Consider the following 19,260-nt stretch of genomic DNA (forward strand, 5'->3'; position numbering starts at 1 on the left):
TCCCTCGTACAATTAAATGGCTGGATTAGACGGGTCATATTTTGACGGAAGTCTCAGCGGTGTATTCATAGCTACACAATATGAGGGGATAGTTGTATTACGTTCATCCTGTCTACATGATATCTAATATAAAACAGATTATTTGCGTATACTTCCGCCTTATATGAGGGGATTTTCAAAACGGCTGAATTCTAAAACCAAAATATCACAGTACGATAGTAAATATGATCATTGTAAAATCAAAATTGACTAAACTGATTAATTATATATTTGTCATTTGTTCATCAAGGTTATGTGAAGGAACATTAATCTTTATTAGGGATGGACACTTGACTGCATTTCATTGATAGCGATGAAATATTAACATATCAACATCAGTCCTTCTTCTTCATGTAAAAACAGTGAAAACATTCACAAGTATGCTAACTTTGCTAGCACGTGTGCTGTGTGAAAATGTCCTTTGTACTGAACTGGCTTTATAAGTGAGTTGTTGTGTAGCAACCTCCTTGCCTGATTTGGTTTCTTGTTTTTGTATAATAATAATAATCATCATAATAACAATACATTTCATTTTAAGCGCCTTTCAAAGCTCTCAAGGACACTGTACAGTCACAGACAAGCATAGGTATTATAATGAATAAAATACAATCACAAATAGAATACACTAAATAAAATACAATTATAAATAGAAACAAGACAAAGAGCTACACAGAAAATTCAATTTTAAATAGGTGGGTTTTGAGATGGGATTTGAAGGTGGGAAGCGAATCGATGTTACGAATGTTGGGAGGAAGTGAGTTCCAGAGTTAGGGGGCAGAGCAGCTGAAAGCTCTGTCCCCCATCATGCTGAGACTGGCAATAATAATAATAATATAATCTCCTGTTCAGGGGCCTCTGCCATTAAGAGATGACAATGGTATTGTTCTGCTTGGAGAGAGAGCCGCAAAGTGCCGCGCATACGCCAAAGCTTTGCATTATAAAGAGTTGGAGTTTCAAAAAGGCCCTTCACCCCTCATCCTGGAATCTCTTATCAGGTAAGACGTTGAAATTCATTTCCTCATTGAATTTCCATGTGAAGGCTGGAAAGTGCTGTGGCACAGCCAAAATGCCAATGGCACAGGTGAATTAAGGTGTGGTTAAAATCAACATATCATATTCTCACAATTTTATACAGCGCAGACTTCTTTGTTTCCTCAATTTCCTTTGCGATTAACAAAGCACATCAGTTTAATCGCAAAAGGGAGGTGAAGCGTCATGGAGCTCACAATATAATCAGCTCTTAGAAAGCATGACAAAAACATTAACTACCATATCTGATGAAATTTCACAGTTTCACATTAATTTTGCAATGACTTTATTACTTATTATAGCTGAGATTAATTATAGTTCCTGAAGGATAGATTCCAACACATTTCAGATTCAGTTCTTTACCCATTATTGTGAATTTTTGCCAACACGAAATGGATAATGTCGTGGAATAAATGACAAAATCCAGCATATGTTATTATTATTATTGGTCAGATTGTTGAAGTGGTTGTGTTCAATGATTTGCATAGTATTGTGATTGTATGTCATCTTAAAGTTGTATTATGTCAATGGAATCATTGCGTAAATCTAATTTAAAGATTATAGCTGTTTAGGTCTATTTAACATCGCTTTCCTATTAATTATTCCAGGTAGTTATATACAGTTATTGCCCCAAAAATCTCGTTTGGCAGTGAGTGTGACACAAGGCAACTGTTAATTTTGAATTAAAAAAAAAAGATCCAATTACAAAATGCTTGCCATCAGTTCCATAACCTTTAGATATAATGCATCACGGTTTCCACCCATTTGTGTTTGCATTTATTTCTTTGTTTTCGGAATGGCATACATAAAGCAGTTTTCCAGGCATCTAATGGAACAATTGCCCCTTTTTCATCTATGAGTACCTGCACTTGTGGGGGCTGTTTGCAATTTCTCTAGAGCCTTGATGATGATGATGATGATGATGATGATGAATGATGGTAACAGGCAGTCTAGTGTTTTCAATATCCCCATCTGGTTCTCACCTCTTCACAATTTCCCATAAAAAACAAAATATATAGTCTGGTATGCAAGAAACACTTTGTAAGCCTGTCTCTAATGAGTCGTGACTTCATTTCGGAAAAAAAAATCACACGCAGTATCTGATCGCCATTCTGATAATATTGAAGGCAGCATGCTGGTGCTTGAAAAAGTGAGTAGTCATTGCGCGTGTTCATGACCTTATTACTATTTTTACGATTGGGCATTTTATTCTGTCGTATGAATCTTTTTGCCCAAATTTGAACGCAATACAACAATCATTACCCACGACAAATGTGTAAAAAGTTCAGTCATTATTTTGATTGTGGCTGTCCATTTTGACAAAGTTCACGTTTGATGTTTTGGCCTGTAAAAGGGTTTTTGTTTTCATGACTGTATTTGATTTCAGAATACCTTTTTGCCCTTATCCTCAACTGCCGTGGTATGCTACTCATTAACCATATTTGTTCCATCTCCATTATAATGATCAAACTTGGTAATGTTTATATGGTACAAATGACTCTTTCACTAATGTGCTAAGTATAGCACCAAGAACCAATAATAAAATCACATCCCACACCAGATGCAGTTTATATACAATGAGGATGCATTTTTGGTCAAGCCAATTTTAGTTGGAAAATATGAGACCCAACGCGGTCCAGAGTGTCATTATGACTAGAATATTTTCCACAATGTTATTTCAGTCGTTTTCACCAGTTTGATTACTTTTATAGACTTGGATTAGACCGTCTTCTGCCACATTCCGACTTAATTCGACTGGTAAATTTTTCCAAAAGGGAAGGTATACAATTACAACCTTAATTAGATGTTTATTGTATCACCTTGTAAAATGAAAATACATAATCTGTTTAAGCTTGCCTTCTCAGACACAGGAGCTTTTTTATTTGTTAATGTATTTATTTGTTTGTAAGCATATCAGTATTGTAAAAAAAAAACTGGGTGGTCTTCCTTCCTGTGGAAGCAACCTTAGAACCTTCTGTCAGGAGGTGACCACATGTCCAAGTCAGAGGTCAGTCAGACAAAGCAAATAGGTTTGGAATACTGTGGTATGCATTAAGTTAGTCACGTTTCAAATCTACGGAGCCACAGACGCCGGAAAAGCTAGAGGCGAGTTATGCACATCATTTCTTTTAAAAAATATGTTTATTTTCTGTTGCATAAAAACAGCACACTTACAGCTCTGTACATATTTTACAAATTTCAGACATCAATAATTTGTAAATAAAATGCAACAAAATTAAAATGGTCCCATTCCAAGAATAAAACGATGCGATGAAATCAGGATTCACCCACACTTGAAAGATATATCTTATCTACCCTTTACAAATTATATTCATCAATGCAGGAAAAAAAGTACTAAAAATGAGTCATAGTCCAGCCACCCATGTGGTAGAGTGGAAAAAGAGCATCCATTTAAAATACAATATTTTACTGATAAATACACGAAACACAACTACAATTTAAAATAACACCCAATAACAACAAAACATTCAACTGAATTGCACCTCATCAAGGCAATTCTCAACAAATTGACTTCCTTTGGCAGCTGTCGGAAAGCAATATTTGTTTGTCGTGTATAAGTGAAATCTTGTGTGGTCTTGATCCTGGAACTACAGTTGTAGAATTTAGGGTTGGAAGTCTACTGGCCGAACTTTCATCTCCACCTTTTTAAGGGAATAGTTGGGACCATGCCATCCGTACCAAGTGATCCCATCTGTGCCCTTCATATGCTCACCGTAGCGGTAAAAAACTCCATTCAAGTTTGAGTCGGTGCAGCAATTGTACCAGTAACCACCTTCAAAAGAGATAAGATTGAGTTGAGGACATTTATTTTGGACAATTTTGATAACCGTCACTGCTCCATTGTTTTTGGAGTTGGTGTCATGACTTACCTTTGCGTAATGCCGCGCAGTTATCCACACACTTGTCATTGTCTTTGTTGAAAGTGCTGAAGTTGGTGTTGTTATGGTAGCGCAAAGAATCTCCAGCATTTCCTCTGTAGTGGGCAAGTAAGAGCTTGTAGCTATTCAGCTCATTGGCCACAGAGAAAAGCCCATACTCGGCATAGCGAGTCTCTCCTTCCCAGTCCTGCATTTGAAATGTTTTTACTTATCTTTGTGCATTCATACTGTAACCGGTAGTTATAAATGTGTTTTATGTATCATATATGTTATGGGTTTTTTTCGCTTTAGAATGGGCGGACTCGGTTTTGCCAGCACTTACTTCCATCTCAATCCTGAGCACACTAGGCTGCCTTGTTAAACGGAATATGTGGTCATTGCCAAGCCAGAAGTCTCCGCGGATGGATCCAAATCCACTTTTGTACTGCTTCCAGTCGCGGTTAAATATCGTCAGACCAACTTTACGCCTCTGGATGAGAGTCCAGCCACCTCCGTTTGTCTCCATATCACAGTACACCTAAAAGGATTTTCAAAATCTTAACCAGAGTGAAAATCCAAACGTTCCTCATGCTGTTCCAAAATGATCCCCATAACGTAGTGCATTCAACACAGAAAACTTCGGTATTACTCACACTGAGCTCAGGTGTTCCCAGGAACTCATCTTTCGGAAGTTTGTACTCGCCAGAGATTTTATAGTTCTTGCTGTACAGTGTTGCACAGTCATAGATGGCATCTGGAGAAAAGAACATTGACAGTTGTCTTCAAAGATTGAAATGGTTTCATGTCCTGATTTAAGTACCACCTCAAAAGATAACAAGGAATCCTGTAGTCTATTCTGTTTTTTTGCTCATAGTAATACTAATTACTTCATTGTTACCAATGAATGGTTCCTAATTCGTGAAAGGTTTACAGGTAGAAATGTATTTGTATCTCTAATCTGAAGTCTTAAATCCATCCCAAAGTTCTCATCCTGGACTGTGCTCCTGTCTAATTGGCTCACATTATCCAAAGGCCTCAGTGTCCCCTTATCTCGGTGACATAAGTGAGACAATTGTGAGGGTGCACAATCAAGATACTGATGCCTGGGTTGCCTCATTTTGGGTTTGTGTTGTTTTAAAGATGACATGATCAATGGCAAAATTTACAGATATGTAGATTGAAACGTAGAATTCCATAAAAAAATATTTAATAAAGAAGAATACAGCGGAGCTACAAAAACATTCTAATGCGTTCATTTTAGGATACTTGTGTCCTGAACTGCTATAAATTGATCAGATGTTAACATCTGTGATAAAAGGATGGGCTCTCACCTGATGTTGTCGTCTGAGGAGCAGACTGCAAGGTCTGAAGCTGCATGATCTCCACACGGTTGTTGATTTCAGAATACTTGCTCTCGGCCTCGGTGACCCTGGCTTCCTGCTGCCGGTTCTGTTTGTCCAAATCCATGATTTGCCTCACGACATTCATCAAGTCTGTCTCCTGCTTGCGACTCAGCTCCCCGAGGAGACTGGTCAGATTGGCCACTTGAACCTTGAGAGAACGCACCTCATCGCAGCACTGAGCCTTGTTTGGCTTTGGTGGTTTCAGTGTCTTCCTGGGATTCTGGGCGCATGTCCCCACTACCAGAAGAATGCTGATTGCCACAATGCTGAGATTGACCTTTGGCATATTGAAGACGTTCTAATATTTTCTGGTCGCGATAGCGTTTTCCGGCCCAGTCAGTCAAGTTGTGGTTCCTCAGTAGTTCTTTGAGCGGCAGCTCACTCGTATTCCCTCATTGAAGACCTCCTCTCCCAGAGCATCTTAAGTATTTGCATGTGGGTCCTCCCATTTCTTCCCGGTGCTCAACCCACTGGGTGTAAGTCCCTTCTCATCCCTGCCCCTTTACCTTGCCTTCCAAGTGATTTTCGCTTATTCTACATTTTTTTTGCCTCTTCTCTGCAGAAGAATCCAAAGGTTGCTGCCTGAAGTTCCAAGGGTGTTTACAGTTTTAAGTTTAGCGTCTTAATTCGGTTGTTCGTGTTAGCAGTTAAAATAAATACACCTTTGTCAAATCTTATTCATACTTACAGCTGATTCTACAGCTGTGGTGTAATCTTTCGTACAGTATTTTAAGTTATCTCTGCAGATTTTACAAAATTCTAAAGGAATAACATGCCAACACCTGGGTCAACAGCAGTAGTTGAAAATTGGAATGCCGCTCTTCTAAATTGCACGCCACAACTCAGTATGCATTTATCTACATTAAATTACTGTATTTTCCGATGCATAAGACGCACCAAAAGCCTTGATTTTCTTCAAAAGTTGACCCTGCACCTTATACGCAGGTGCACCTTATATGTGAAGTAATAATGAGCCACAACATGTCTTGCAACTACTGTCAGCAGCCACCAACTCCATTTCGTCCTTTAAAAGAAGTAGTGCGTAACCCCAGCCTCTACTGTAGCGCCTTATAATGTGGTGTACCTTATACTATTTGGAAAACTGGGCGTGTGCCTTATGCTGAGGTTCGCCTTCTACACCGGAAAATACTGTTTTTTTTTTCATTAATTTTCTGAAATATCCTTGAATAACAGGTGGCAAAATTGAAAGCCTGACGATTTTGACGTTTTGAAATACAGTAAAGTCTCGTTATATCGATATTCAAGGGAGTCCGAAAAAATATCGATATAACCGGGACTATCGATATATCCGACCCTGTTTGCATGTAATTTTCTCCGTGCGTGCATAGAAATAGTATCGATATAACCGGGACTATCGATATATCCGATATCGATATAACGAGACTTTACTGTACATCCGATCGAGTTTCAATTGCCTTCATGCAAATGTATTTTTAAATGATTACTCAAGTTTGCGTGAAATACTTTACATAATTTAACTTTGTCTTTTTTTCTTAATAATCACAGGCAAGGTTGGTAACATGAAAAAATATTATTGGTCATTAAAGCTATCGTGAATCCTGACCTTTTGTCACTAATGTGCTTCCGTGTTCCTTTGTGGAAAAAAAAATGTGATTAATTTGCCTTCCTGCATGTCATTGTTTGCCTAACTACTCTGAGTCACATCTTCTCACTTGCCAGCAATGCATCCCAGTGGCATCACTTTCCTCTTTACTTGACCCAGACTCTGTCATTTGATACTTGCACGGCAAGAACCACCTGGATGTTGTTTTAGTATGTTTACAAGCACACAGTTTTCCTTAGAAACAGCAGCACTTAAACACAGCTATCCATTAACTCAGATGCTACTTACTTCCACAATGCTCACCGGAGGCTTTTCTGTCACCATATGCGCTGAAAGATATTTTGTTATTAACCATTGGCCACTGGAGCTAAGCTGTCATCAGAACACTTGTGGCTTCAATTACAGTACATAAGGTGTAAAAAAAAACTTTAAATGGAATTACATAATAACAAATTTCTACCTTTACTGCAGACCCCTCCCTTTAATTTGTTTCCAAAAATCTCTTTTATTTTTGGCAGTCTATGTACAGTAATTTGATTAGTGCAGTGATAAGCACTGCATTCTCAATATACGTTTGAACCAGTAGCTTGTCGAGTCCTTAAATGTTTGTATGGACTTATTATTCCTGGGTGTGCCGACTTTTTCCGACCACACAGACACACCAGATTTGGTGAACTGAAGGCTTCAGCTGCTCATATGTTGATGTTTATCATTTCGTGTCAAGCCCTTGTTGACTTGCAGACGGTCTGCGGGATACCCCGCCTGTTGTGAGCTATCAAGCTGTCTGCAACACAGTGTACATTAAGCTACATCAATAGTGGATGACTAACAAAAGCTTAACGTAACATAACTGTTTGGTTTTCATTAAACCAATGGATGGACACTGAGGTACACCTTTTTTCCTCAAAAACGCTAGTAGATATGAGCATTAATTGTGGAGATTTTCTCCATCAACCCCAGTTTGATTCACCTTTACGGCTGAAACTTTTTGTTGGTTGATATCTCAACATAACTCAATCGATGAGAAGGTTTCTTCAGCCGTCATCTGTACAAAAGTGAAGGTTTCGGACGTTTCGCCTCCTATCCAAGAGACTTCGTCAGCGAACTGCTGACGAAGTCTCTTGGATAGGAGGCGAAACGTCCGAAACCTTCACTTTTGTACAGATGACGGCTGAAGAAACCTTCTCATCGATGGACCACTCCTGTACGACTGAGAGCTTACACAGACGAAACATAACTCAACTGTATAATCATGCCACCTCCAGATTTTACAGTGGAAATAAGAGCCTACATGCAGACTTAACATTCTGAATTGGACACTTGCACACCAAACTAAAGTTTACAGCTTTGTGGACACAATGCACTTGAAACTACCAGGTAATGATGCCAGGTCGAGTGAGCCTTGGTGCCGAATCATTTTTTAGGACTTTGTCTAGTTGGCAATGGATTATTATTATTATTTTAAAACAAGGTATCAAATCCCATGCAGACAAATCACATCCTAAATTAAATATGATTAACCATAATTACTGTCGACTTGCATTGGGCTTCATTGGAAATACAAATGCAACAATGATCTGTTACCCACTTAAACCTTCTTTGGCTTAAATCAACTATTCTAAGATACTATGATACTCTTTTCCATGAGGTGGAAGACTACACGAATACACTGGGGACATTGTGTAGGTCTGAGTGGCTGACTTCATGCCTTGGCAGAGCCTCAAGTGTCCTGGTGGCATCAACTCGTGATGGCTGCCAGCTGGTATCTGTTATAGAGCATATGCAAGCTGCTCCATCAGCAAACAGTTTGACATCCTCCAATCCAGTAGCTAGGATAAACTTCCTCGACAAATATAGCATAAGTTATCTACAATTAATTAAAGTTGTCACGGTTTGAAGGAGGACACTCAATGTTTTGGCTTGCCATGGATCAGTATGTGTGAGGGTATACTGTCGTAAAAAAATGTGAAAGTTGCTGAACCCTGATCCACGTTACTGTATAAATAGCCCTTCATGAACTTTTCCTCAAGAGATTTGTGGTTTGTGCTGGAGCTGAAACCAGCTCGCTGTCTTTGGGCAAGGGACTGAGGAACAACCGCAACTGGTCACTTGAAGTTTTTGAATGTAAAAATAGCCTTTAAACCTTTATCACGCAAATGGATATCCATTTGTCGGATCAGTATTCATTTCTGAATGTACTTTGCCAGTTCACCTTTCAAAAGTTTGATTCCGTTCCGTTTTCAATGTCCATTTGGCTGGCCTCGGATATCAGGGATGAAAAGGATTTCTTTCGAATTAAATTTGGTTCGGTAGTGAAGTCTGGTGTTCATCTTGTGTTGGCTTTGCATAAAGTACAGATTTCTAATTATGACATAAGGCACGTGTCGCACTTTCTTCCATTTTTAGTATGACTTGATTGAAATCTGATCAATTGTATGAAATTAAATACTTTGTTCACAGTCGAGCATTGGTTTATTCAGCATTACAGTCGTTGCATTAATTGTGGAAGGCCCGGATTTTGACGATTTGTTATTTCATTTTACAGCAAGTATACTGCGGTCATATTTTCCTTTGACTATTCAAAGGACAAAAGTGGAGCAAAGGTCTGTTTTTGGAATCAGAAGGGCAATAAATATTCAGTTATTGAGTCTGAAAAACAAATCTGGTAAATGGGCGACAATAGTCTTGAGACCAATATATTTCGAAATGGTCTGAAATTGTCCTTTTTGAACCTAATGGTCTCTCAGGTTTCTTTATGTTCTTTACATTCGTTTGTCAATTGACTTGCCATTCCTCTTTACAACTGGTGTCAGTTTCCGTCTTTTCTTTTCGGAAAAGACTCACTTGCCAATAATCCTGAAGGAATTCACCCTCAAAGTAATTGATGTTGCATAAACGGCACAGTTTCAAATTTTGCCTTAATATTTAATAACTCTAAAGTTGGACTGGACAGAGTTTCAACCGTCGGACGTCACTTCACAATTCAGGACGAAGACTCTAGGAAATCTTGCCCCATAGTGATTTTTATCTTGAGCAAAAGAGATTCTTGACACGAGTCATGAAGTTCTGTCCATGCGAATCGTTGAGATGAAGAACATGATGTTTGAGTCTTGTCATGTGGATGTGATTAGCCTGCATGTGTTGTGGAAGCTGGCAGCCAGATGGTTTTAGCTGTGGGGCCAATTAAATCTACAGGATCCACGAGGAGAAAAGAGTCTTCTGCACCATTGTCTCATTTGATGAAAAGCCGCGATTGAGCAATTTTAGCATATTTTGACTTAGCTGCCTCTTTGCTACGCAATACTGATTCCCCGTTGCTCAGTAGATATATTAATTCATATCTGAATTATCTTTTGTTTTGCATAAGTGATCCTCGGCGTATGTTTTTTTAGCTTGTTACTCTCTCTGCTGGTGTTCTTTTATATTTTAATTATATTTACAAGATGGTTCCAATTTGATTTTTTACATTGTCTGCAGTCTATATATTTTTTGAATTCTGAACCTCTGGCTAAAAAAAGTGCTCTGGTTTAACTTTGCTGATGAAAGATGATCATTTCAGAGTTCAGTGGAGCGCTCACATCACTGACAGTTGGTTACATTTGGTTTCAAGTCAATTCCCAGTGTGCATATTAATTTAACCCGTCACAGCAGCTTGAAGATCATTTGCATTGTTCACATGTAGAACTATTTTTCATCACATTGGGACCTCAGCTCTGTCTCAAAAGTCATTTCTGACAAACATGCTCAGGCGTTCCTCGGCCACCGTCCTTGGGAACTCCACTGCGTGCAGTCGTTTCTCGAGCACTTCACTTTATAGATGATTTGACTGTGATTTCTCATGGGCTTTGCCATTAAGGAAATACGGTATAGTGCAGTTGTCCTTCACAGGAGTCTTTCCAGATGTCGTACAGCTCATGATGTGCAAACTACATCCACATGAAAAGATAATGTTATGAAAAGTGTGGCAAATGTCACTCATTCTGATTATATCACAGTCTAATCTACATACCTTTGCAGAATAGGGATTTACCTTAGCAACGATATTGCGATATCGATATGGCCACAATATCGTTAATTGTCATGTCATCATATTTAAACCAACTCTGTTAAAAAGGCCAGACTGATTTCAATGTGTGCAGTTCCAGTACCCTCTGGTGGATATTTTATAAGTGCAATTTAATTTGAATTTGTCGTGTTTTGACCCACGCTAATTGCCAAACATAACGCATTTAAATTCCTCCACAAATTGACTCAATCCACAAATCCCTGTTTTGACCCACGTTAAATGGCAGATGAATGCAAACACGACACATTTAAATTCCTCCACAAATTGACTCGATCCACAAATCCCATGCCTGGAAAATTTGTGTCATTTTCCTCGACAAATAAACAGCATGTCTTTGTTTTTGTTTCCTTTATTTCTTTCTATATTTATTTGCCTAAAATGACCACCACATCCCCCAATGCAATGTGCCATTCCACATTTTTGGAGATGGTGTCCATTTAGCACAACCAGAATGGCTAAGACACCGCCCAGTGATTTGCAAGCAAACCCAATGTTATTTCATCAACATCAATTATCTTATTGCACAGAATTTATTATTTAACCGCACAACGATCAAACCAAAATGAACATAGACTCATCCGTTTTCAAAACCAATTGGTTTGGTTTTGCAACACAAAGTACTGCTGTACATCGTCCTAGAAATTATGTCATGACATAACCACATGATGTCATACCTTACAGAGGTAATGCAGTTATGCTTTCCAGATATGTCAAATTCTGTCAGTTGTATACAGTATATGGCAACATGTTAAAGCAAATACAATTTGAAGGATGACAACAGAGATTTAAAATGTGCATCTTAATGTAAATTCCATTGTCAACAATCAATATTAAAATTTCACAGTATCTGGAAGTTGTCATTGAAGCTATGATTCCAATCTTAAGAAAAGCAAAATGTTTTTAATAAAACTCATTCCCAAAACGCTCCACATACTATTTTGGTATAAATCTTCTGAAAGTCTGTATGTTTCTTATTTTTCAGTATCAACAATAAACTGCAGCAGCCTGAAGCCGCATCAGGTGTGCTGGAGTATGCCATGAAACATTTTGGTGAACTGGTAAGGGTTTTTTCCCCCCTCCTTATCAACTAAAAATAAAGTTTACGAAAATGCATTAATTCATCTGTTTTGCGCCAGAATCCTGTTTCCATGATTATGTGTGACTCGTTGTTTTTAATCTGTTGCTTCTTGGTTTAATTAGTTGGGATAAATGTTAGCAATACACTTATTAAAAGCTGTCAAGATATATCAGAAAAAGTAACGGTAAGCCTACCGATGAGAAATGAAATATAATTTGTAATTCAGTATTTCGTTTTCAACACTTGGCAAGTTGGCATTGTATTTGGAAATTCTAATATTTACCATCATCCGACCAATGCCACGATTATATGATAAAATACAACCTTGATGACTTGGGCTGTTGGGTTGTCTTGTTTCAGCTTCAATCTCTTTAGGGGGTACTCTCCAGCTGCGTACCAGCAGAACACCTTGTTCTTAAAATGCAGTATATGGAAAACCCATTTACTCGTCTGACTTGAAGTACTTTCCCAATTGTATTGACATTTTTTTCTAATGCACACATGAGCAAATTAATACTGATTTGAACAGAAATTTGCTCACTTCATATTGCATCTTCTTTTTGTCCCGCACACTTCATGGAGACATATGTAATGTTGTAGAATTGGAAAGTGACTAAAGGCAAATGTAACAAGAAACAATTATTCAGATTAAATATAGATGTATATAATTAATTTTACGTTTCATTATGCATCCGTCCTAACAATGCTGTTTTATATGTTCACTTTTTGATTAGGAAATCCAAGCCACTTGGTATGAGAAGCTTCATGAGTGGGAAGATGCTTTGGTGGCATACGATAAGAAGATTGACATGAACAAAGAGGATCCAGAGCTCATCCTTGGCAGAATGCGCTGCTTAGAGGCCCTCGGAGAATGGTATGTGATTATGTATACCTGTAGTTTGATATCTGAATCGCCATTCTCTTTCTAGTCTGTCTAACCTTTCGGCTTTGTGCATAACTGTGAATCCGCTACCATATACAGTATCCTCTTCATAGGATTGTTTTAGTTTTTTCCCCCTGTCCTATGTAGGAGAATAAGTAAGTCAATGTAGTGTGAATACATTAATTATGCCCGGGATCTCTGGATTAGGAGACCTTTCCAAATCTCCTTACAAAAATCCTTTTGATGGGGGTGAAAAGATTATAACAAGGTTTCTTTGAGTTGACTGAAGTCATTCAATCCGGAAAGAATGAACAGACGGCCAATTCCAGTTAGAGGTGCAGCCACTCCAATGAAATCTTACCATCGCGACAGCTCACCCTCAAAGAGCATTCTTGGGGGACGGGGGTTGGGGGGCAGTAATGTCCAAAAGATCCAGATGCTCTATGTGGATAGTTGTCGAAATTCAGACACTAGACTAGACAGATGGCTATCTACTTATATAACTGTCTTGTGTGATTGTTGTCAATGGTGTCATTTTGGTCAGTGATATGATGTTTATTTTGTTAGAAAATGATTTTGCTGAGGTTTGGGTTTCAGAGAACCTGAAGAGTCTGAATATTATGTAATATTTGAAGTGGTTGTGAGTCAATGAGGATCAGATTTTGGAGAACACATAGTTGCCTGTCAGGTTTTATATTGTTCAGATCTTCCTTGTGCTAATCCAGAAATGCATTCAAAGGGGAGTACAGTTGAATTAATATTTATAATAATAATAATTCCTGAAAGCATGTTTCCCAAGCTCCCAACAAATTTGATTTATTAATCAAACTAGCCTCTGCACAAAATGCAATTGAAACAATGTAATTGAAGCCTTCTTTTTTGCTCCCAACATTTGAGGTTTAGCGTTACAATTGCAACCTCTCTTTCACTGTTTTCTAAATTGTGTGAATAAGACTATTAAAGTTGTGCTTTATTTTTCTTGTATATGCACACTCAGGCCTATGCTGATTGTTATTGGGGTTTTTTTAGGGGTCAATTGCACCAGCAGTGCTGTGAGGAGTGGACTCTCGTCAGTGAAGAAACCCAGGCCAAGATGGCTCGTATGGCTGCTGCAGCCGCTTGGGGACTTGGTAACTCAGATACTTTTTTTAAACTCACGAGCACCTTTTTTTATGGAAATTGCATGCATTTAAAGCTGCAGACATTTTGGCAAATTGGTGGCTGGAGAATGCAATGGATGACTGTGAAATATAAACAATCCCATCCTCGCATGACATGGAAGTGGCCAACCACAACATTGACATAATATATAATGGTGGAGGAAAAACGTACGGCAGTCAGAGCGCATCGCCTGAGATTTGTGGTCTGTGGCTTTGCCTCAAACCAACAAAGCGCTCAATATGAAGACTGTCGTGACAGCATCTAACTGACAAGTCGTGTATTGTGTTCTCATTGTGTTAATCAGATCACTTAAGGTGGAAAAAAAAAACATTGAGCGTTTGATTATTTTCCTTTAGGACACTGGGATAGCATGGAAGAATACACATGCATGATCCCCAGAGACACACATGACGGTGCCTTTTATAGAGCAGTACTCGCCTTGCATCAGGACCTGTTCTCGTTAGCCCAGCAGGTATGTTATGTCATCATCTTTGAAATACACCCAATGGAGCAAACGTCTACCCCCCATTTACTGTATAGTACATGAAGGCTGTATTTTTAGAAAAGCTAAAGGCATGCACAAAAGCCTCATTGTTTCTGGAATTTCCATTAAACTTTTCAGCGAGCCATTGAACCTCAGTGGACAACCTTCTTTAAAGAAACAAAAGATGTCTAGGAATATTCCAGACTCGAAATATCTCGTTCCTTCACTGCCTCATTGTTTTTTATTTAAATAAAGTGATACCAATATGGTGTTGAAATGTTGTGTAACTGCCATTTGAAGCATCCAATGACAATCTTCAGGTTCACACACTTTAGAGCCTGAATCTGTCTGTGGCATGTGGTGGAAGATAACATACAATAAGAGTCATCTTTTTGGGAGGATTTACTTTTCATGACATCTTTCATAATGGCCCATCTTCAAATGGCAACTGTGATTAAAAATCCACCCATTTTCCAGACCGCTTTATCCTGATTAGGGTCGCAAAGGGTGCTGGAGGCGATCCCAGCCAGCTTCGGGCACTAGGCAGGGGACACCCTGAATTGGTTGCCAGCCAATCGCAGGGCACAAACACTCACACCTAGTGTTCAATCAGTTTGCCATGCATATTCTTATTTTTTTTATGTGGGAGGAAACCGGAGGACACGGAGAAAACCCACGTGGGCCCGGGAAGAATATGCAAACTCCACACAGGGAGGCCGGAGCGGGGCTTGAACTCGTGATCTCTGCACATGCTAACCACTCGCCTACTGGGCCGCCCGTGTTGAAAGTCCATTTTATTTATTCTATTTCCAAATCAATCCAATTCATATTAACACTACGTATATAATATAGTAATTTAAAATACCCACATTTTTTGGGGGTTAGAGTCCGCCTCGACATACCTTTACTAAAACCACAAAATCAGGTTATCAGGGTTTAAAAAAAAACGCATGAAAGTGAATTTGTCTATCCGCGTTATCTGTTCCACTACTGTCGTGGGTTTGATCCGCCACGTCCCCTGAATACTCCGAAAGCCCCAAGATCTGCTCTGTGTGCTCCCCACCTCACCCCCTTTCAAACTAAGATCAGATCCAGGTGTGGCCAATCGGATATGGCGTCAGATGAATAGGGAAAGCAGACGTTTTACTCTTACTGACACCCAGCTGTTGATAATGAATAATGAGCAATGAAAAGCAGATGGAATACGGGCGAAAGATGAAATGTCAACATCAGCTCGGGTCTAGTCTTGCGGATGTCGTTCTTAATCCTTACACGTTTTACATGTTTTGCCGCTCAAGCAGACATGCAGACACGTGCGCGGCAAATTCCCGAGGGCTTCTGTGTCTGTGAATAGTTTGAGGTGGCTTTGTAAATTGTTTGTTCCTGCGGTAATGCAAAGCCACAGCAGTCTACTGGAACAATACTGATGCTGTTCTCATTCTTTTTCCATGTATTTATTTCACGTTTACATGTTTTCATCATTTTTCAGGACAGACGGTCTCTAGCAGGGCAATTTATCCCAAACCATTCGTATAGCATCATACATAGCATGCTTTGATGGGATAGTCATGTCAGTGGAGTCACGCAAGTGCATATAAGGCCAATATTTACGGAGGAGAATAACTGGGCTCATCATGTTTGCATTGCATGAGAGCCAGACACTGCATTTATCAGGAGCCGTCTGGCTGACACAAGTCCAATGACGGCGCAGTCATTCCGGTGTCAACAATCCTAATTGTGAAGAAAACTCCCCATTGTCACCTTTTCCCTCTCACGGTCTCTCCTTTTGTTGTGCATGCCTGCACAGGTGTTTTGGCACCTATGTCTTCCTTTCCCTGCCTGTGAAAAATAATTGCTGGTGGTTGCTCTGAAACAGCTGTTTGTCCTGTTTTGTGAGAACTTCCTCGGTCACCGGCCATCATTTTACCCTTTTTTTTAAATGACAGCTCAAGAAAACATGACTTATAGACAACAGATGAGTATTTAATAAGAAGGAATGCCACATTTTGGATTATAACCATCATGTGAATATTTTTTTTTCTTGAAAGTTGACAAAACTTGTATTTATGGCTGCAGCTAAAGACATTAGTTTGTGACCAAATAAACAAACGACCTGGTTGGACTTGGTCCGCAGTGATTTATGGATAACTGTCACCATCATAAATCCATTGTTCAAGTGATCATGTGGTTTTCTTTCAACAGTTCATCAAACTGCGTTTGATGCAATAAGCCGGTGATGCAATAAGCCGGTGGCTATTTCGTATTTTAACTTAGCTGTAGTCTGGTATATTGATTCAATATTACCTTTTTAAAATAAATCAGAATCCTATTCATTGGCAGACATACTTTTTGGTGGCCCTGCATATCCAGTCAAATAGATTTAAAACTATTATTATGAAGTAACAGAGTGCATTTTCCCAGTCAAACAGATTTAAAACTATTATTATGAAGTAACAAGGTGCATTTTTTTTGCTCTGAGAACATTGTTGTTAACATCCAATCTGGAATTATAATTTATTTCTTTTGCAGTGCATTGACAAAGCAAGAGACCTCCTTGATGCCGAATTGACAGCCATGGCTGGAGAGAGCTACAGCCGAGCCTATGGGGTACATTGAAATATAATTTATTTCTAATGAATTTCTGTTGGTGTGTGAAAAGCGACTATGAGATATTTTAGAAAAGTTCAGTAGTGGTGTCATAAGAGGTGTATGTCAAACTTCAACTCCAAAATTGGAGTTTTCCTCTTCATCGAGGACCAGACAGTCAATCAGAACATCCACAATGACTATGAAAATGTGGAGAATCTCTGAAGAATCATTTCAAGAGACATGATACTACAAGCTGGGAAAGTGCTTTAAAGTCCAGGGGGATTACTTCAGAGAATAGAACGTGGTTTGGAATTTAGATTTAGTATTTCCTTGAATAACCGATTGTTGTTTGAACACGACCTGTGCAGCAATACATTTAGATGTTCACTAGAACAGTCCGATCAATCATCAATTATTTGTCCTGTGAGAGGAGCTGCGATGAACTGGAAAGTATATATTGTACTATGTACATCCATATATATCCATCTGTCTTATATGACCCCCAGGTTCTCAAGAAACACAGCAGGACAATGTCCATTCAAATAATGCAGAATGTGAAATCAATGATTCAATCCTATAATTACACTCTACCTATTGTGTTTTACAGATACAATCAAATATTATAGACTGCTATTTTTGGGGAGTGAGATATTTTTTTAACCTATAAATGTCATACACATCCATTTCAATGGGAAGGAAAAGTATTTGCTCGGAGAATGATTTGAGTTCTGAACATTGTCATGGAAGGGATCATACTTGTATCACAAGGCACCTCAGTATATATTTTGGTGACACCAGTTCTGGAATTTTACTGATACCTTTTGTATTATTTGTTAAGCGATAGGCAAAACCCAACAGGGCTTTACTTGCCACCTGCACTCTAAAGTGGCTTCAAAGAGGATTTTTTTTTTTAATGCCATGTGCTTCATTTCTGCAACAGCAACCTTCTGACTGTAGTCGTGGCATTAATGGCTAGGACTGCTTACATTTGTGACATTCATAAAACAGATGGGAAATATTGTTTATCATCACTTCACCGATTTATCATTGAACCTGACTGCATTTTTCATGACAAAAGTCAATTCAGCCTTCCTCTGCGAGCTAAATTGTTATCGTCAACTTTAAGAGAATATTAAGTTGAATGAACTACATTAATTTAGTGTGACATGTAGAAAAAAAGTGCAGTATTTTAAAATGATCAATCACAAGGTTGTTGGAGTGATTTACGTTTTTACTTTAAATTCCCAGAACAGCTCATTTCAATTAGTAGGAAACTAATTAATTCTTCACCTGGCTAATTGCTGCCGCCTGAGTTTCAAGACAAAATTCACATGCAACATAAATTTAATCTGTAAATCATCCATCCAGCCCTCCATCCAAATACAACAAGAGATGAAAATATTTTAAGCACAGACTACAGAATTATAATTTTCATGATACAAATTGACCACACATCCCTGGCATATAATTCTTAAATTTTATGTGCCATCCCAAAAATGAAATCAAAGACGACTTTGTGGTAAGCATTTAATGCTTGCTGAACTGAGGTCAGCCATTCTGAAGTTCTTTGTGATTCAAAAGGCCCATTTTCCACATATTTATTAAATATAAGACCACATGGACATGTAATTTCTGGACAAATTTCACAATGTCTTTTCTCAAAAGCTGATATACGAGAAACTGGTAATAACTGTGTCCTTGCGAGGGCTACACGTGTCTGTTGTACTGTAACCATACAGTATATTGTCCCCATAAATTGACATGCATGAATCATAACAATCATGCTCATGCGTTTCCCAGGCAATGGTGTCCTGCCAGATGTTGTCAGAGCTAGAGGAGGTGATCCAGTACAAGCTTGTGCCCGAGAGGAGGGACATCATTCGGGAAACATGGTGGGAGAGGCTTCAGGTAACCTCAGCCCTTCAATGTGATGCATGCACACAAATACACAAATCACGTGTCAAACCACAAATGCATCTTAAAGCAGATGTTGAAAAGGCTACTGTGGCTCAAGGGCAGCATTGTATGCCAAACATTATCCAGTTGATGCCCACAAGGCTACAT

General features: G+C 38.8%; 2 protein-coding genes across 2 annotated transcripts in view; one reads left to right on the forward strand and one right to left on the reverse strand.

Annotated features, from left to right (window-relative positions):
* The window catches only part of mtor (mechanistic target of rapamycin kinase), a 62,412-nt gene that overhangs the window by 20,067 nt on the left and 23,085 nt on the right, over nt 1-19,260 (forward strand). The window contains exons 28-34 of the mRNA XM_089013259.1: nt 889-1,034; nt 11,984-12,059; nt 12,814-12,953; nt 13,992-14,092; nt 14,480-14,595; nt 17,137-17,214; nt 18,997-19,104. Coding sequence (XP_088869385.1) covers nt 889-1,034; nt 11,984-12,059; nt 12,814-12,953; nt 13,992-14,092; nt 14,480-14,595; nt 17,137-17,214; nt 18,997-19,104 — 765 coding nt within the window. The remainder of the gene's footprint in view (nt 1-888; nt 1,035-11,983; nt 12,060-12,813; nt 12,954-13,991; nt 14,093-14,479; nt 14,596-17,136; nt 17,215-18,996; nt 19,105-19,260) is intronic.
* angptl7 (angiopoietin like 7) lies at nt 3,192-5,736 on the reverse strand. Its single transcript, XM_089006270.1, has 5 exons — nt 5,279-5,736; nt 4,601-4,701; nt 4,291-4,485; nt 3,960-4,155; nt 3,192-3,862 (listed from the first exon to the last, which is right to left on the reverse strand). Exons 1-5 carry the CDS (start codon nt 5,634-5,636, stop codon nt 3,693-3,695), a joined length of 1,020 nt encoding a protein of 339 aa, XP_088862396.1. The 5' UTR covers nt 5,637-5,736; the 3' UTR covers nt 3,192-3,692.

The sequence above is a fragment of the Hippocampus bargibanti genome, linkage group LG01 (genome assembly GCF_051943395.1).
Source record: "Hippocampus bargibanti isolate YZ-2025 linkage group LG01, ASM5194339v1, whole genome shotgun sequence".
NCBI lineage: Eukaryota > Metazoa > Chordata > Actinopteri > Syngnathiformes > Syngnathidae > Hippocampus > Hippocampus bargibanti.